Below are 19,762 nucleotides of genomic sequence, written 5' to 3'. Positions count from 1 at the left end.
TGTCTTTCGTGTTCTCAACACCGGTTAATTCCTCACTGTCTTATTAGTGCTTTGAGTTTTTAAAGTATTTCCTCCAACATTTTTAGTTGTCTTCAGCTCAGAGATTGGGCAAATTGTTCAGTCCCCCATTGTTGAAAGAGGGGCTCAATGACTAAAGTAGGTGTAGTCATTTGAGTGTAGTCATTTCTCCTGAGCTCCACTCCACTAATCCAATGGCCCCCCTGAACACCCCCACTTGGGGCTCCACAGGCACCTCACACCCAATAAACTAAAATGGTTATCACCCCCCCCAAATCTGCTTCTTCAGCTCTTCAGCAAATGGGTCAATGTCACCTAAACTTCAATTATTTGTATATTGTCTTCTCTTCTTGAAGACCAATTGATTCTACCTATAAAACATCTCTCTATAGTCAACAATATTATGCACTTAAAAAGTTGTTGGGGGGGGGGGGAGTGCCTGGGTGGCTCAGTCAATTCCTTAGGCTCAGGTCATGATCGCAGGGTCCTGGCATTGGGCTCCTGCTCAGTGGGGAGTCTGCTTCTCCCTCTGCCCCTTCCCCTGCTCATTTTTTCTCTCTCTCTCGCTTACTCTCTCAAATAAATAAAATCTCAAAAAAAAAAAAAAAAAAAAAAAAGAGGGGCACCTGGCTGGCTCAGTTGGTAGCACATGAGACTCTTGGTCTTGGAAACGTGAGTTTGAGCCCCAAGCTGGGGACAGTTTACTTAAAAAAATAAATAAAGGGGGCATTAAAAATTTTTTAAGAGGGTAGATCTCATGTTAAGTGTTCTTAACACACACACACACACACACACACACACACACACACACACGAAAGGACAGAAGGAAACATTTGGAGGTGATGGGTATGTTTATTACCTTGATATTGTGGTGATGGTTTCACAGGTGTATGCATATGTCCAAACTCATCAATTGTATAAATTAAATATGTACAGTTTATGCCGTATCAATTATACCTCAATAAAACTAGTTTTTTTAAAAAGTCCCCTCCCCCCAAAAAAAGTTGCCCAATCTCCTATCTACCTCTATTAGCCTCTGGAGCACCCCATACAGGACAAAGACTTTATGCCTATCACACAAAAGCTTTCAAGACCTGCCCTCTGCTGCCTCCTCTTGCCTCTTCTCAGTCATTCTTTTTTTTTTTTTTTTTTTTCATTTGTCAGAGAGAGAGAGCACAAGCAGGGGGAGCCACAGGCAGAGAGGGAGAAGCAGGCTCCCCGCTAAGCAAGGACCCTTGCTTGATCCCAGGACTCTGGGGTCATGACCTGAGCCGAAGGCACCCAGGTGCCCCTCTCTTCCGTCATTCCTACACGTTACATCATAGATCAGGATTGAAAATATAAACTCCTACAGCAGCCAGGCAGGTGGAGCAAATGAGTGAACAGGGTGGGTAGGAACTGTGATGGACTAGATTCATCTCAAGGAAGGGATGCAGGACTTACCTATTGCCAGCTCTCTGATATTTCAAGACAAGTCAGAAATCCAAATATTCATGTGCCATCTGCTGATTTTATTTATTTACTTATTTATTAAGTAAGCTCTATGCCCAATTTGGGGCTTGAACTCAGGACAGAGATCAAAGAGTCCCACCTGGGGTGACTGGGTGGCTCCGTGGGTTGAGCATGGACTCTTCATTTCAGATCAGGTCATGATCTGGGGGTCCTGGGGTTGAGCCCTGTGAGGGGCTCCGTGCTCAGTGGAGAATCTGCTTGAGGTTCTCTCTCTCCCTCTGCCCTTCCCCACCCGGTTCTTTTTCTGGGTCTCTCTAATAAATAAATCTTTAAAATTTTAAAAAGAAAAGAGTCCCACCCTCTGCTGACTGAGCCAGCCTCATCTGCTGATTTTTAAGTGTAGGCAATTAAGTCAAATATAGAGAAAGAGAATGCAGGCAACAAACCATTCCTGCCATCTGCAGTTGGTCCGAGGGCTACTATTTGTTCTAGACCATAAGAAAAAATGGTCCTAAAATTCTCCAAAAATTCCTGATATAGGAAATATACTTCAGTATTCTGCTCTTTCTGCACACCTTGCTCCTCATTCTACTCTTGCTGAATTATTTCTCTTTGGAGATTTTCCTGGCCACAAAGCAAGCGGAAGTCCCATCTGGGCCTCTTAACAATTTACCCATCTTTCCGTTGTGGTCCTCAATCAGATTACACTATGGCTATTTGTCGCAAGCAGAGCTCCTCCAAGGCACGACTATACATATATTTTACCTTCATGCCCTCAGCATTTAGCCGAGGCAGCAGGTCCGTTTGCTGAAGGAGAGTTTGCGGGTGTTGGGCTCAGTCCAGGAGCAGAATCGGAGAGGGTGGCGGCGTCAGTGACCCCTGCTGGCCACGAGAGGGCAGACTGATTCCACAGCGGGAGCAGAATCGGAGAGGGTGGCGGCGTCAGTGACCCCTGCTGGCCACGAGAGGGCAGACTGATTCCACAGCGGGGGATGAGGCTGGCGGTCAAGGACCCCCAAACCCTCTCCCCAGTGGACGCCTCCACCGGTCATTTCCAACACCGTCTCCCACCGTCACCGCAAATCCCATTTTAACAATCCCCCTCAACCCGAAACAAACTCACACTCACCTTACGGGAGTGGCCCCGAGGTCCCCACTCCTCCTCCCCACCGCAGCCACCGCACACTCTTCTCCCCCTTCCGATAACATTTGGGAACTAAAGGGTTAACTTCGCCCTTCCACTGGGTCCATTTTCTCCATTTTTCTGCTCAATCTGGAAGCGGGGGGGGGGGGGGCGTCCTGGATGGACTGGGTCACGGGGACCATGGGCTCACCCACTTTAACGCCCTTCCAGAAACCCGCCGCCCTCCCGTCCACCCCTAGAACACACACTTCCGTACACTCACACCTTTTCTTGCCAAGATCCCAAACCAGCACAGCTCTCTTCCCCAAACAGAACCAGGTAGGGGGAGGGACGAGGTGGGGCGCGAAAGGGCCCCCGCGGCCCCCACACGCTTCTCTCTTGGTCCTGCTCGCGATCCCAGCGACCCTTCTGCGGGCGCCGCTCTCAGAGGAGGAACGCGAGGAGGGTCTCAGGGGAGGGGAAAGCGCGCGGGCTGGGGCGCGGGCACGTCCGCGACTTCGGGGCGGGGACGAAGGGGTTAAAGATCCAGGGTTGGCTCTCCAGTCGCCGAGTCTGGGAGGGGAAGCAGCAGGAGGAAGGACTCGGCGCTTGGCTCAGGACCTCCCCTGTCCCCCCCGGACGGCCGGGGACTTGGGCCGGCCGGACGCCCCTGCTGGCACCCTCCCGGGGCAGGCGCTCACGCGCGCACACAAACACTCCACTCCCCTTCCCTCCCTCGCGCCCTCTCCCATCCTTCTCCCCCCAACGCTTGCTCCTTCTAACACACACGCACCCGCGCGCTGTCGCCCACGCTCGTCCTCCGAGCCCCAGCTCTCCGCCACCAGCGCCCACCTGCCCGGCAGCGCCTGCCGCGCGCCCCGTGCGCAGCCGACACCGAGCGACGCAGCTGGAGGGGGCAGCGTGCCCTGGGGTGGGCGCGCCCGATGCCCGCGACCCGCCGCTGAGCTGGAGGCGGCCGAAGAGGCCAGGGTGGGAGCGCTCGCCCGCGAAGCTGCCCGCTGAAGCCATGCTGCGCCCCGGCCGCCCCGCCGGCGCCCTCCCGGTCCTGCTCCTACTGCCGTTGCTGCCGATGCCCCCGGGGAGCCACGCGGGCAACCTGACGGTGGCCGTGGTGCTGCCGCTGGCCAACACCTCATACCCGTGGTCGTGGGCGCGCGTGGGACCGGCCGTGGAGCTGGCCCTGGCCGGGGTGAGAGCGCGACCCGACTTGCTGCCCGGCTGGACGGTGCGCACGGTTCTGGGCAGCAGCGAGAACGCGCTGGGCGTCTGCTCGGACACCGCCGCGCCCCTGGCCGCCGTGGACCTCAAGTGGGAGCACAGCCCCGCGGTGTTCCTGGGCCCCGGCTGCGTGTACGCGGCCGCGCCGGTGGGGCGCTTCACAGCGCACTGGCGGGTGCCGCTGCTGACCGCCGGCGCCCCGGCGCTGGGCTTCGGGGCCAAGGACGAGTACGCACTGACCACCCGCGCGGGGCCCAGCCACGCCAAGCTGGGCGACTTGGTGGCGGCGCTGCACCGACGGCTGGGCTGGGAGCGCCGAGCGCTGGTGCTCTACGCCTACCGGCCCGGCGACGACCAGCCCTGCTTCTTCGTGGTGGAAGGGCTGTACATGCGCGTGCGCGACCGCCTCAACATCACAGTGGACCACCTGGAGTTCGCCGAGGGCGACCTGGACCACTACGCCCTGCTGCTGCGAACCGTGAGGCGCAAAGGCCGAGGTGAGGGGGCGGCCCGGGCCGGTCTTCCGCCAGCGCCGCGCGATCCCTCATTCCCCAGTCAGCCGCGGCCCGAGGCTCCATTTCCCTCTCTTCCTCTACGCGCTCTCTCCGCGGTCCTGCGCTCCCCCGCTGCCCCAGTCCCCCACTTGCTTCCCACCGCTCCCTCCGGCAGAAAATGCCTGCTGTCACCTGACACTTAGTAGGTCCCCGGCTTAGGGCCCAGCCCTTCTTTTTTCCTCCATTTTCGCTCGCCTCCCAGCAGCCTCCCCCCTCCATCTTCTCCTGCACACTCCCTCTCCTCATCCCGTCCCCTCTCCAGCTGGCCCGCCTCCTCCTGTCCCTCCCCAGCCGACCCCACCTTCCCCACCTTTGGCCCCGCTTCGCTTGCTCTCGCTATCTCTGCTCCTTCCACCACCCCCGCCCACCAACTCCTGCCAGCCCTCCCCACCTTTCTTCTGCCGCGGCCTAGACCAGCGTAGAGTCTGTGAACTTCCTGCCCTGAGTTCCTCCTTCCCACTCCACCAGGATCTAGGCTTCTCTCTCTTTCTGACCATCCCCCTTCCTCCCCAGTTATCTACATATGCAGCTCTCCAGATGCGTTCAGAACTCTGATGCTTTTGGCCATGGAAGATGGTCTAAGTGGGGAGGACTACGTGTTCTTCCACCTGGACCTCTTTGGACAAAGCCTGCAAGGTGCACATGGCGTTGCTCCCCACAGGCCCTGGGAGAGAGGGGATGGGCAGGATATCAGTGCCCACCAGGCCTTTCAGGTAAGTGTCTAGGCTGTAAGCCCAGGCTGTGGGACGCTGAGCTGGTGGCACCTAGTTCCTGGGCACTGGGTTCCTCAGGGTCTGAAGGGATTTCGGAAAAGAGGCTCTTGATTGCTCAGGGAGGCAGGGGAGGAAGGGCAGGAGGGGTGAGGGCTGTGTAGAGGGTTAGGAGACTTCAGAGGTGGGAGCCTAATAGATGAGCGAATGGGCTTGAGGTGCGAGAAGGTTCCAGTACCACAGACTTACAGAACTTAAGAAGTCATCCCATTGGGTCCCCCGCTTTGGAGCTGGCAGCCCCTCACACATGACATAGAGCCTGTCCACTTTGACCTTGAGCTAAGCAGAGATGCACTGGGGGAGGTGGGCCCCAGATCAGCTCCCAGCTCTCCCCTCTCCACTGACCCCTTCCTCAGGCTGCCAAAATCATTACATATAAAGAGCCGGATAACCCTGAGTACTTGGAATTTCTGCAGCAGCTAAAACACTTGGCCCATGAGCAGTTCAACTTCACCATGGAGGATGGCCTGGTAGGAGGGGTTCTGGGACCTTCCAGCAAGGACATCCAGCCCCCACTCCCACCCCAACTCCGTGGCCCTCTGCGGGTGGCCGGCCTGTCCTCTCAGCCATCTCTGTATGCCTAGGCCTCCCAGGCTTCCCCTTCGCCCAGTTCCCACATTCTCCTGATGACCAAGGTGGACGCTGACAAGTTGTTTAGCCTCCGAAACTCAGGTCCTCATCAGTAAAATGAGGATGACGTGTCTTGCCCTATCTGCCTAGCAGGATTCAGAATCAGAGGTCTTTGTGGAGGCATCTTATAAGTGGTAAAATCTCTGTCCTGCGGGGGTGTTTTCTCCGACCATCCTCCAAGCTCCCAGTGCCCTCCATTTCCTACTCCACGATGCCCCACTCAGCACCCCTCGTACATCCCACCTCAGCCAAGCTCTGCTCGCCCCTGCAGGTGAACACCATCCCAGCATCCTTCCATGATGGGCTCCTGCTCTATGTCCAGGCAGTGACAGAGACTCTGGCACATGGGGGAACTGTCACAGATGGGGAGGCCATCACTCAGAGGATGTGGAACCGAAGCTTCCAAGGTCAGGGCCTGGAGGTGACAGAGATAGGCTACCTTGGGGTGCCTCAAGCAGGAGGCCATGAGAAGCCTCTTACCCTGCCGCTGAGGGGGTCACTCACCCATGCCTGTCCTTCCCTCTCTTATGTAAGGAAGCTCCACATCTTCCCTTGGGCCTCCTTCCCCATTTCCCTAGCTCCCTCAAGAAGTTCTGCTAAGTGGGGCGCCTGGGTGGCTCAGTCGGTGAAGCGGTGAAGCATCTGCTTTGGGCTCAGGTCATGATCCCAGGGGCCTGGGATGGGTCCTGCCTCCAGCTCCCTGCTCAGCAGGGACCCTGCTTCTCCCTCTTCCTCAGCCCCTCCCCCTCTGCTCATGCTCTGTCTCTCGCTTTCTCTCTCTCAAATAAATAAGTAAAATCCTAAAAAAAAAAAAAGTCCTCCTAAGTGCCCAACTTCAGTCATTCCTACTGCTGCAATGTATGTCCCTTTTGTTATTATATATGTTATTAATACTTTGTTACTATTGTATATGTTTGGCAAGAAAAGAAGATCAAGGGGTAGAGAGAAGGTGGGGGAGTGTGCTGAACTTTACTTTCTCAAAACAGCCATCTTCCTCCATGCCCCAGGTGTGACAGGATACCTGAAAATGGACAGCAATGGAGATCGGGAGACCGACTTCTCCCTCTGGGATATGCACCCTGAGACTGGCACTTTCAGGGTAAGGTTGTACCCCAGAAGACAATGCCAGCCGGTAATGACATCTTGTCCTCCTGCCTTCCCCCGTAGTCCTGCCAGGGCATCTCTGCTCTGTAGTCACCCCTACCGTGCTTGGTCACTTTTGGAGAGCCCTGGATAAAAGAGACCCAGCTCTGGTCTGGGGGAGCAACCAGAATGACAGGGACCCACAGGCATTACCCTTGGGGAACCACATGTCTGAGGAGGGAGCACGGTCCTACCCTCAGGAAGTCCCATGTCTCCTAAGAGAGGCTGGACTGTCTCTCGGCAGAGACAGGCTAACTTGGGGGCTGTACGGCTCTTTAAGTTCAGTCAGGAACAGGAAGGAATTGGGGCCACAAGCACTAAGGAGCAGATCATTTAGGGAAGACTTCCTGGAGAAGGGATACATGGATTAGGCCTGGGAATGTGGACTGAGAACATTGCCTTTTCCTGTTTTCTACGTGCTTCAGTCCAAGATTATAAACTCCCTGAATGTCAAGTTGGGGTTCTACATGGAGTTTTCTTTATAAAGCCAAGTTTTTCCAAGTCTAGCGACATGGGTATGAGGGCCCTCTGCATCCGGTCACAGCAGGGGCTGGCTAAATTGTTGATGGCAGCCCAGATACAGGCCCTGTAAGCAGACGTGGGGTGGGTGTGAGGCAGCCCTCCACCCCTGCACAGGGGGTGTCACCCCAGGCCTTGCCCACCTACCACCCCTGCCCTCCCATAGGTCGTTCTGAACTACAATGGGACTTCCCAGGAGCTGGTGGCCGTGCCAGGGCGCAAACTGAGCTGGCCCCTGGGGTACCCACCTCCTGACATCCCCAAATGCGGCTTTGACAACGAGGACCCAGCTTGCAACCAAGGTGACTGCTTCTTGCCTTCCGGGCCTCCGTTCTGGAGATGCTCTACCTTTTCCCCTGCTTCAGGACTCAAATAGGTGCTTCTCTCCCACACTGAGGGTTTTCTGGAGAGATGACTCCTTTTTCCTCCCTTCCCTTCTTCCTTCCATCTTCCTAGTTCACTGATGAACTATGAGAAGTTTTCTCCTCCTGCTCTCTAACCAAAATCTCTCTTGCTTGAACTTGGACTCGTGCAGATCACTTTTCCACCCTGGAAGTGCTGGCTTTGGTGGGCAGCCTCTCCCTGCTCAGCATTCTGACTGTCTCCTTCTTCATATACAGGTGAGTCTTGGGATGAGGGTGGAGAGTGAGGCTTGGAGGCCTGGAAAACTAGCAGAGGGAGTAGCAGGGACATGGAGGGAAGGGGGAGGGGGAGGGACAGTGGAGGAAGGCCACGGGAGATGGGGAGGGAGGGAGGCTAAAAAGCCTTAGGACACAGGGAGGAGAGAAGGAGGGCCAGGAAGGGCCTGGGACACCCGAGAAGAGCAGAGCAGTTGGGCATCACAGGCGTGTGGGTTCTGGCCTGGGGGCTGGTCTCTCCTCCCTTCCAGCTCGTGCAGACCTGTTGGGGAATGATGGTTCAAACCCTGTGGCACTGGGCCCAGTCACTTGAGTAGGGGTGATAAACACTGCTTTATACCGGGTGCTGAACCCGGAGTGGAGGAGGGAGGTAAGGAGCCGCACTCCTGGCTTCCAGTGGGAGGCGGAAATGAAACGCAGACATTACTAGCAGAGGGATCAGTGCTGGTTGAGCCTAGACTATGCCTCAGGCGCTGCCACGCAGTATTTCTTTTCATTCTTATAACAATGCTTTGAAATAAATGTCGAGGTCGCCAGTCCCCAAATCAGGACACTTGGACATGAGGACAAGAGCCTCAGAGACATGAAGTGACTGCCCAAGGTCCCCATGAGGCAGGCAGGACTTCACCCATACCTCCTGACTCTCAGCTGACAGGAGACGTCTCAGCACCTGCAGTGGTCCCAGGGCTCAGAGGAGGGGCTGCTAAGCTGTCCTGCCTGGGGTCAGGGGTTCAGACATGGGTTCAGGTGGAGGTTTCATGCCCCAGGAAGATGCAGCTGGAGAAGGAGCTGGCCTCAGAGCTGTGGCGGGTGCGCTGGGAGGACGTGCAGCCCAGTAGCCTTGAGAGGCACCTCCGGAGTGCAGGCAGCCGGCTGACCCTGAGTGGGGTAAGAACGCTGGCAAGGGGAGGGGTCGGGGAGGGCTGGGCGTGGGGGTCGGGGCAGAGGGCAAGGTTCCAGTCCCAGCTCTGCCCTCACTTGCTGTGTGACCCCGGGGTGAGTCCCATTGCCCCCTGAGAGTACCTCAGACAGTGATTATGCCCACAGAGCCCCCTTCACAGGAGGGTTTCAAAGTTCAGAAATGGTATCTGTGAAAATACATTTTAAAAAGAAATAAATAGGAGCACCTGGGTGGCTCAGTCAGTTAAGCATCTGCCTTGGGCTCAGGTCATGATCCCAGGGTCCTGGGATCGAGTCCCACATCGGGCTCCCTGCTTGGAAGAGAGCCTGCTTCTCCCTTTCCCTCTGCCACTCCCCCTGCTCGTGCTCTCTCACTGTCTTTCTGTCAAATAATTAAATAAAATCTTTGGGGCACCTAGATGGCTCAGATGGTTAAGCATCTGCCTTGGGCTCAGGTCATGATCCCAGGGTCCTGGGATCGAGTCCTACATTCTCCCTCTCCCTCTGCTGATCCCCCTGCTTGTGCGCTCTCTCTCTCTCTCTCTCTGTCAAATAAATAAATAAAATCTTTAAAAAATATAAATAAATAAATAAATAAATAAATAAATAAAATAAAGTCTAGAAAGAAAGAAAGAAAAGAAAAGGATTTTATGATGTGGAATGAGAAGCAGGCTGACCCAGAGATAAGGCCGGCCAGAGCTACGGCCACCTGGATGGAGGGCGGCACCCATGTTGGGGCTCCAAGGCTGACCACCCCTCCTGCTCTCCATCCCTCCAGAGAGGCTCCAATTATGGCTCCCTGCTAACCACAGAGGGCCAGTTCCAAGTGTTTGCCAAGACGGCGTATTATAAGGTGGGCCGGGGGAAAGACTGCCATCCTTGGAGCAGGGCAGACCTCTGGGGCGGAGCGTGGGGCATGGGGTGCAGGGCGCAGGGCGGTCCCAGAGTGGGCTGCAGGAGCGGTTGGAGTCCCCACCACTGGGCTATCTCAGTGACATCCTCCGTTCCTTGCCCAGGGCAACCTCGTGGCTGTGAAACGTGTGAATCGTAAACGCATCGAGCTGACACGAAAAGTCCTGTTTGAACTGAAGCATGTAATGTGGGGGAGTGAGGCAGTAGCCTGGGGGAGAGTCTCGGGGACATGGGAAGGTTATGGGAGGACTATACGGTACCCCAGGGAAGGGATGGACCCTTGCATATTGTGCACGGGAGAGTGTCCTAAATGGGGGAAGAGACGAGTAGAGGTATCCTGGTGGGGGTCCTTGAGGGGCTGTATTGGATGCCCCTGAGTGAGGGGTGGAGGGATTAAGAGCAGGGAGCAGATTCTGGGGGAGGGTTTTTTTAGAATATGGTTGGGAATCGCCAGCGTCCTGGACTGTCTTCAGAGGGAATAGGGCATTAAGTACACCGAGGGGTCCCTGAGGTGGGGGTGGGGGGCACTGTTGAGGAGCGAGGTCTCTGTCGGGCTCCTGATACCGGCTCCCACCTACAGATGCGGGATGTACAGAATGAACACCTGACCAGGTTTGTGGGTGCCTGTACTGACCCCCCCAACATCTGTATCCTCACAGAGTACTGTCCCCGTGGGAGCTTGCAGGTGAGGGGACAAGGGGTGTGAGGAGATCTGGGTCTAGCCCTGCTTCTGTCTCCCACTGGCCACATGACCCCAGGCAAGCTTCTCCCTCTTTCGGACTTTTATTTGCCCCATCTGTAAAATGGGGGAGGGAGGCAGCTGCACTAGAGTAAATCCAAGGCTTTGTCCTGTTCTGCTGGTTTATGTCAGTAGGCCTCTGCACACCCCCTGGAGTCCCCAGGGTACATGCCCGACTCTCATTGCCCAGCAGGACATTCTGGAGAATGAGAGCATCACCTTAGACTGGATGTTCCGGTACTCTCTCACCAATGACATCGTCAAGGTGGGATGTGGGGGGGAGGGGCCAGGCATGCTTCTCCCCAGCCCCTGTAGGTCCCACTAAAACCAAGACCTCTGCCTCCCCAACTTTCCCAGGGTATGCTGTTCCTCCATAATGGGGCCATTTGCTCCCATGGCAACCTCAAGTCATCCAACTGCGTGGTAGACGGGCGCTTCGTGCTCAAGATCACAGACTTCGGGCTGGAGAGCTTCAGGGACCCAGAACCAGAGCAAGGCCACACCCTCTATGCCAGTGAGCCCAAGACCCCCCCTTCCAAGCACAGCCCAGCAGGGGGACGGATGCCTGGCTTCTCAAGCGCTTGGCACGCCTTTCCCGATTCCTGGTTCAGTTCATTCACCAGTGGAAAGGGGAGCCTGACACAGTGGTCTCCAGGCTTCGTCCGTAGAACTCCAGATCACTCCAGCCACATCTTTTAGGACCTTGTTTCCCCCGCCCCTTAGCTTTAGGGCCCTTCGCCCCATGACTCCTGACCTCTGACCTGCAGAAAAGTTGTGGACAGCCCCTGAGCTCCTGCGAATGGCCTCCCCTCCTGCCCGGGGCTCCCAGGCAGGTGACGTGTACAGCTTTGGGATCATCCTTCAGGAGATTGCCCTAAGGAGCGGTGTCTTCCATGTGGAAGGTTTGGACCTCAGCCCCAAAGGTGAGAGAACCGTGCTGTCCCCCAGCCTGCCACAGTTGCAGCTAAAGCCAGCCCCAGGGTGAGGGACCCCTGGAAACACCACCACACCGGCCCCCTGGAGTGGGGCTCTAAAACCAGCCTTTGTTCCACGGCTGCCTGGGGACCTTCCCTGTTCCCAGCCTGGTCCTGGACCTCCCCACAGTCTCTCCCTGGCCTCCCCTCAGCCACTCTTCCCCCACCACAGAGATTGTGGAGCGAGTGACTCGGGGGGAGCAGCCCCCCTTCCGGCCCTCCCTGGCCCTGCAGAGTCACCTGGAGGAGCTGGGCCAGCTGATGCAGCGGTGCTGGGCCGAGGAGCCGCAGGAGCGGCCGCCCTTCCAGCAGATTCGCCTGATGCTTCGCAAGTTCAACAGGTTGCTCCCAGCCCCCCCGCCCCCCACAGCCACCCTGGTCCCGCAGTTAAGTCTTCTCCCGGCAGTGGCAGAGAGAGCCGGCTTCAGCCCACACAGCCTCACAGCCCCCTTTTGTGAGTGCTGCACGACCCGGCTGTCCCATCGGTCCCCACCTCTCATACCCCTCCCCCCAGCAACACTGCTCCCCCCCACTGGCCCCTTAAGTGGTGCAGAGCCAATGGAGCACACGCTCCCGGCCTCCCAGCCCTCCACAGGGGCTCCCACCCCGGCCCTTGGACCTCCCTGCCGCAGTATGCCCCACACACCCCTCCACACCGCGCTGTGACAGCCTGTGTGCCCACCCTCTGTCCTTGCTTGACCCCTGCCCATCTCCACCTCTTCTGCCTCCTCCTGACTTGCTTGTGTTCAACAAAGATGAACAAAGTAGCCGGTATCTCTCTCTCCAGCTCAGGGCCTGTCTCTGGGGTCTCAGAGCTGGACGGAACTTTCCTCCTACCCTTTCCCCTGCCAAGCCCACCCTGCCATGCTCCCCAACCCCAACCCTCTGCAGTTGGGGGATGGGCTGACGTGAAGCCTGGGAAGGGTGAGTGCCAGGGTGGGCACTTCCCCTCCCTCACCTCGCCCGCCCCGGCCTCAGGGAAAACAGCAGCAACATCCTGGACAACCTGCTGTCCCGCATGGAGCAGTACGCCAACAACCTGGAGGAACTGGTGGAGGAGCGGACCCAGGCCTACCTGGAGGAGAAGCGCAAAGCCGAGGCCCTGCTCTACCAGATTCTGCCTCAGTGAGTACCCGCGTCTGCTGACGCCCGGCCACCCTGGCCCGGCCCCATCTCATGCTCTGATCCTGCCCCTGTCCCGACCCCACAGCTCCGTGGCCGAGCAGCTGAAGCGTGGGGAGACGGTCCAGGCTGAAGCCTTTGACAGTGTCACTATCTACTTCAGTGACATCGTGGGCTTCACAGCCCTGTCAGCAGAGAGCACGCCCATGCAGGTGAGTCCAGGTGCAGCCCAGGCAGGTGTGCTTGGCCAGGCAACTCCACCGGCCCGGCCTGCCTGCTGGTTCCACTTTTCGCACTCGAGCCCAGCCGGGGGCCCTTCCTCCCTACCCGCCTTGGCTTCTCCTCCCTCGCAGGTGGTGACCCTGCTCAATGACCTGTACACTTGCTTCGATGCCGTCATAGACAACTTCGATGTGTACAAGGTGAGGGTGAGCGTGGGGTGAACAGGTCGTGATGGTGATGGGCGGGGCTGAGGAGGTGAAGGGCAGAATGCCGTAGAGTCTTAAGGGAGGAGACCGTGAGACATGGGCAGAGACTGTTACCTGGCACCCCAGGAACGGGCACAGCAACGACTCGGGATGGGGTGAGGCTGAGGCTGAGGGTGAGGGTTAGCATACGTGCGGGGCGGCACAGCAAAGAGGCGCTTGCCGTGCTCACGCCCTGCATTCTGGTGGGCCCCACAGGTGGAGACCATCGGTGACGCCTACATGGTGGTGTCCGGGCTCCCTGTGCGGAATGGGCTGCTGCACGCCCGCGAGGTGGCCCGCATGGCCCTGGCGCTGCTGGACGCAGTGCGCTCCTTTCGCATCCGCCATCGGCCCCAGGAGGAGCTACGCTTGCGAATCGGCATCCACACAGGTGAGGGAGCCCTAAGGTCTAGAGCTGTCCCCAGGCCCAGCTGCTCCTCCCCGCCACCCCCAGCGCGCGCGCGCGCGCGCGCACACACACACACACACACACACACACACACACCTACCTGGATTCCCAGAGGCATCAGGTCCCACCTCTTGACTCTCCGGGAACACGCCGGTCCTGCCCAGCAATCACCGTCCATTCCTCCCACCTACCATTCTTAACACCCCTGCCGCCTGTCGCTGATGGGCCTCCACTCCCTCCAGGACCCGTGTGTGCCGGTGTGGTAGGGCTGAAGATGCCCCGTTACTGTCTCTTTGGAGACACGGTCAACACCGCCTCCAGGATGGAGTCCAACGGAGAAGGTAAAGTGGCTGCCCGGGGCAGGCTGCGGCGAGAAGAGCCCCTCAGGCAGACACCCGCCCAGTGCACTGGCACCCAGCCCTTACCCCTCCCAGCCTCCTCTTCGGCGCGGGCACAACACCTCCAGTCCAATCAGAGATCCAGCCCCCTGCTGCCACATGGTTGAACGTCTTTCCAGGCAAATGTCCAACAGTTCCCCAAGGGTAGGCTACCCTTCGTGCAAGTTCAAGAGAGGTGTGGGGAATACCAGGTCAGGAGTAAGAGCCTAGACCTGACCTCGAAGTCGGGGTGCATCTCCTCCCCTAGCCTCGGTTCCCTCAGCCATAAAATGAGTGTTGAGTTAAACAAGGGTCACAACCACCACTTACAGATGCTTCCTGTGTGCCAGGTTCTGTCTAAATACTTTATGAGCATTAAATTTAATTCTCGTAACAAGGCCTTGAGGTAGAAACCATCACTATCAGCATTTTACAGACTAGGAAAAGGAGGCACAGAGTTTAGACTACTTCCCCAACAAGTGTCTGAACTGGGATTCACTAGACAGGGCAGGATCTAAAGTCTGAACCACTATGCTACACTGTCAGAAGCCTGCTGACATTCTAGAATGCTGTCCAGTAGAATTTTCTGCGACGATGAAGATATTCTGTCATCTGTGCTGTCCATTGTCGTAGCAGCAGTGTCCATTGTCCCAGGAGGGTATTGATCACTTGAAATGTGGTTGTGCAGGGTGCCTGGGTGGCTCAGTTGAGCATCTGATGCTTGATTTCAGCTCAGGTCCCGATCTCAGGGTCGTGGCATCGAGACCGGAGTCAGTCTCCATGCTCAGATGGGAGTCTGCTGGAGATTCTCTCTGCCCCTCCCCAAGCTCATGCACTCACTGTCTCTCTTTCTCAAAAAAAATAAAGCTTCTTATTTTGTTTAAATTTTATTGATTTGTCTGAAAGAGAGAGAGCCCAAGCAGGGGGAGTGGCAGGCAGAGCAGCAGAGGGAGAAGAAGGCTCCCCGCTGAGCAGGGAGCCCAATGCGGGACCTGATCCCAGGACCCGGGATCATGACCCGAGCCAAAGGCAGTCACTTAACCGACTGAGCCACCCAGGCGTCCCATAAATAAATAAATCTTAAAAAAAAAAAAAAAATTGTGGTCAGAGCAACTGAGGCACTGAATTTTTAACTATTTAGTTTTAATTATTTTTTTCTAAGGTTTTATTTATTTGAGAAAGAGAGGGAGAGTGAGAGCACAAGAGAGAGAGAACCAGCAGGAGGAGAGGCAGAGGGAGAGGAAAAAGCAAACTCTCCTCTGAGCATGGAGCCCGATGTGGGACTTGATCCCAGGACCCTGAGATCATGACCTGAGCCGAAGGCAGCTGCTTAACTGACTGAGCCACTCTGGCGCCCTAATTATTATTATTATTATTTTAAAGATTTTATTTATTTATTTGAGAGAGAGACAGAGAGAGACTGAATGGGGTGAGGGGCAGAGGGAGAAGCAGACTCCCTGAAGAGTAGGGAGCCTGACATGGGACTCAATCCCAGGACTCTGAGACTGTGACCTGAGCCAAAGGCAGACACCTAACCAACTTAGCCACCCAGGCACCCCCAATTATTATTTTTTAAAAACTAGGCTCCATGCCCAGTGTGGAGCCCAATGCAGGGCTTGAACTCACAACCCTGAGATCATGGCCTGAGCTGAAATCAAGAGTTGGACACTTAGCTGACTAAGCCACCAGGCACCCCTAGTTTTAATTAATTTAAATTTAAATAGCCACAGGTGACTAGTGGCTACCGTGTTGGACAGCACAGTTCTTGAATTCTAAGGGAGAGGCCAGACTCCACATGGAGGGGGGGGACTCTGAATTAAGAGGGTCTCTAGGCCAAAAAGAAAGGAGAGAGAGCATCCTTCTACCCCTGCAGTTCCCAATCTCCCCTGCTCCCATTGCTTGCATCCCCCACCTTCCCTTCTTCTCCCTTATCCTTCCCAGCCCTGAAGATCCACTTGTCTTCTGAGACCAAGGCTGTCCTGGAAGAGTTTGGTGGTTTTGAGCTGGAGCTTCGAGGAGATATAGAAATGAAGGTAGAGAAGGAAGCCCCTGCCCTCACCATCCCTTGGAGTCCCGGAAGGGTTATCTTCCCCCAGGCCCCTTCTCAAGCAGCCAACCCCACTCCCATCCCTAAGCCTCTCTCATTTGGGAAGTGGGTAGGTGTGCTACTCCCCACCCCAAGGGCCTCTTCTTTTTCACTCCAGGGCAAAGGCAAAGTTCGGACCTACTGGCTCCTTGGGGAGCGGGGGAGTAGCACTCGAGGTTGACCTGCCTCCCCTCCTGGCTTTCCACACCTCCCTTCCCTGTGCCAGAGGTAACAGAGAGGTGCCAGACCTCGGCCTCACCCACAGCAGCCCTGCCATTGCCAAAGGATCGGAGAAGTAGTTTGAACAACTCAAATGTGCTAACCCCAGTGGAGACACCAAATATGACCTTTGAAGGAGGACTGGTGCTGGGGAGAACTTGGAGTTCATGGAACTGACCAAAGCACACAGTCATGCCCAGTGGCACACACATAGACACGTGTACCCACTCTCCATCCTGACTCAAGCCAGGCTAGGGTGTGGACTCTTGGATCCTCTCCCTCCCACTCCCTCAACCTTGCTACACTGTGACTCCTATGGGGAGGGGGAAGAGCCACCTTAGAGGTAATAGGAAAAGGGACTATAGGAGAATCCAGGGGATGAGGGGAATCCATATCGAGGCCTAGCCCACATGGGCCACAAACACCCCTGAGTCCCCCTCTGTCCCCAAATTAGATACAGGGCACAGGGGAGAGGGTCAGCTTAGAGGGGTTGTGGGCCTGTGTGTCTTGATTCTCTTGTGAGCAGAATCCATTAACGTCTTTATTCTAGTGAATGCCTCTGGAAGGAGAGTGGGTTGCCAGAAAACACAGCCATGTTCCCCACCCTCTACTCTCAAGCTGGAAATGCAGTATCTGCAAAAGGCCTCAGTCCCCCCTTCAGCTACCTGACAGCCTGTGACTTCCCCCAGCAGTGCTGACACTTCTGGTCTAAGGACCTGTTTACACCCTTCAGAGTTATTGAGGGCCTCAAAGAGTTTTTATGTGGCTTAAATCTATCCATATATACCATATTAGAAATGAAAACAAGTCCTTATTCATTTAAATAACTATAATAAACCAATCACATGTTAATTTTATTTTGCTGCTTTATCAAGGACATTCTTATGAAAAACTGGCTTTTTAAATTTTAATTGTTTTTTACTGCCGATGTGTGGTAATGAAGAATACAAGGACTCCTTCAGTGTCACTGCCTTGGTTTATGCCAAGACACCAGCTGTTGGCCCCCCTTGCCTTCCTACCATCAATGTACCTGTCAAGTCATGAAGGCAAATCATGTATTAGTACGGTTACTCAAAGTATGTTGACTTCATCCATCCCCTGAAAGGGTTTTGGGGACTCCCAGGGTCCGTGGACCACAGCAGTTTGAGAACTGCTATAGTGCCCAATGCCGGGGCGGCCTGGGAGCCAGGAAGGAAGGATGGAGCCTCTCCTACCTCGGCTGAGATTTGGATTGTCCCCCTGCCCCTCCACTCCCCTGCCAGTGTAGACGAATGGGAGTGATAGTTTGCAAAATGACTCTCGGCTGGCCCTGCTCCAGCCCCCCACCCTAAGCCCTTCCTGAGCAGGCGGGCAGGAATGCGAATGAATGCGGGGGAGAGGTGGCTGCAGCCTCACCTCCCCCACGGGGAAAGAAAGTGCCAGACATTTCTTCAGTGCCATCCATCAAGCGCAGACAGGCCCCTCCTCCGACCTCCCTGCGCCTCTTCCCGCAGTGCACGCCCAGCGGGACCTGGAGGTGGGGCGGGCCGCCTGCGGGGCCGCGCGGTCGGAGCCGAAGAGGGGCAAGCAGTCCTCCCTCCAGGGCGGGGACTCCTCTTGCGGTTCAGCGCCCCCAGCCCACGGCTGAGACGGAGAGCGCAGCCGCCCCCTCGCCCTCCGCCTCGGGGGTGGGGGGACGGTTGCCCGGGCGACCACGCGCGCCGGATCCGCCGCGGCGGGCTGCAGGGGGTGGGCGGGGGTGTCCGCGAGGCGGGCTCCGGGGGAGGCTGGGAGCGCCGCGCGCCCGCGGACTGCGTCGGAGACAATTGCAGGAAGTGGCCGGTCAGATCCTTCCGGGGCAGCCCGGCTCCAGCGCGGACGCTCGAGGGGAGGGGGCCGCGGCGGGGTCGCGAGGACAGGCGCGGGCCGCCGGGGACGGCTGCAGCTCCAGAGCTTTCCGTGGGGCCGAGGACACTTCCTTCTGGAGGAAGGCCCCGGGTCCGGGAAGAGCTGGGAAAGCCATTGCCGAGGGGAGGGGGCTGCGGGGAGCGGGGCCTCCGCCCACGGGAGGCCGGCTTCCCGGGCTGTCCCGCCGAGCGGGGCTGGGGGTGCGGGGCAGCAGCAGGGTTTCCCTGGAGGAGGATCGCAGTGAAAACAACAGTCATCGTTGGCATCCCGCTCAGCCTGGCGGGTGACAAAGGCTCGCGCACGGTGAGCTCAGCGGCCACGTGACGCCGCCGGGAAGGGGGCAGGAGGGCCCAGCTGAGGTCCAGCTGTGGGGCAGGGGGGCCGGCCCAAGCGGCCCGGGACTGGAAGATGAAATAGAGCTGGCGGAAGGCACTTAGCCTCTCCCCACCCCCTCTTTTCTCTACGTCAAAGACCTTGGGTAATTTACGTGTCATAACAATACTTTTAGTAATAATCATATCTTTTTTCAATGATTTATCCTTTTCAGGACAGATCTATGGAATCTAGCAGCGTAGGTCAGTTTTGCAGTCTGAAAGTCATTTTTTAATTAAACTGCCGGAGTTGTAAGACTGTAAAAATAAATTAATTAACCATAAAACAAAACAAAACAAAACAAAAAAAACACCTAATGCTGTCCAGGGAAATGTAATCTCTTTGAGTTGGAACAAAAGTAAGATTCTGGCCGAGGTGTTTACCATCAAGGTGAAGGGTTGAGATACTGATGAATTTAGTGTTGCACAAGGCAGAGGCCACAGGAAGAGACGTGGTGGGAGTCAGGAACCCACTCGACAGGTAGTGCTAACCCAAGGTCTGTGAGGGGCTCCGGATAGGAAGAAGCCCCACCCGGCCAGTTCCCCATCACACTCCACACTCCTGGCACCAATGATGAGTGGGTGGGCTGCTTGCCCTTTAAGAACCTTTCCACAGCAAACAAAGATTCCACAGTCCTGTACACCTGTCAATCAGTGTGACACCCCTTCTGGACATGATGCAACTATCTTGCTACTGCTCTCTGCCTTTGGCTGTCAAATGTGGACTGCATATGGCATACCTTGGCAGTTGGTAGGTCGTATGATCAGCTCAGCTTTCTTGTCTCAGCCCACCAAACTCCCAGCAGGCTAGAACCATGCCAAAATACCACATAGATCTCAGTATTCAGAGCTGGAGCAATTTCAAACCTCTATCAAGTGAGAGGCAGCCTCATGTTGGTTAAGAGGCGAACTCGAGACAGCCTGCCTGGATTCAGATCCCAGCTCTGTCCCTCATGAGCCATAAAACCTCAGGCAAAATCTTCAACACAGGAATGATCATAATAAGACCAGCTCATGGGGCTGCGTTGAAGATTACATGAGTTAATTCCATTACATGCTTGGAAGGCTGACTGGCAGGTAATAGAAACTAAGTGTTTGCTAGTGTTAGGAAGAGTCTACATTATGCAAACCATAGTGTTAGATGTAAGGGGTTCTTGATGTCCGAAGAACATTTGGAAGTGAAATGCAGCACATAATTAGACCCCTCCATGAG

General features: G+C 56.2%; 1 protein-coding gene across 2 annotated transcripts; it reads left to right on the top strand.

Annotated features, from left to right (window-relative positions):
• Positions 1–3,161: 3,161 nt before the first annotated feature.
• On the top strand, positions 3,162–17,148 carry NPR1 (natriuretic peptide receptor 1). 2 transcript variants are annotated; one of them, XM_057315379.1, is made up of 22 exons: positions 3,162–4,329; positions 4,900–5,099; positions 5,513–5,626; positions 6,058–6,193; positions 6,794–6,885; positions 7,615–7,750; positions 7,984–8,068; positions 8,854–8,974; positions 9,765–9,839; positions 10,003–10,080; positions 10,558–10,583; positions 10,770–10,902; positions 10,995–11,151; positions 11,405–11,560; positions 11,784–11,952; positions 12,590–12,736; positions 12,822–12,945; positions 13,087–13,155; positions 13,417–13,591; positions 13,852–13,950; positions 15,928–16,019; positions 16,191–17,148. In XM_057315379.1, the coding sequence occupies exons 1-22, from the start codon at positions 3,621–3,623 to the stop codon at positions 16,251–16,253; spliced, it is 3,156 nt and encodes a 1,051-aa protein (XP_057171362.1). In that variant the 5' UTR covers positions 3,162–3,620; the 3' UTR covers positions 16,254–17,148. The 2 variants fall into 2 exon arrangements, with proteins under 2 accessions (XP_057171362.1, XP_026341153.1); XM_026485368.4 differs by having other exon boundaries at positions 3,163–4,329; positions 10,479–10,583; positions 10,831–10,902.
• Positions 17,149–19,762: the final 2,614 nt, after the last annotated feature.

The sequence above is a fragment of the Ursus arctos genome, unplaced genomic scaffold (assembly GCF_023065955.2).
Source record: "Ursus arctos isolate Adak ecotype North America unplaced genomic scaffold, UrsArc2.0 scaffold_2, whole genome shotgun sequence".
NCBI classification, from domain to species: domain Eukaryota; kingdom Metazoa; phylum Chordata; class Mammalia; order Carnivora; family Ursidae; genus Ursus; species Ursus arctos.
Note: the sequence above shows the minus strand (reverse complement) of the source record. Positions and strands in the feature narration are given on the sequence as shown.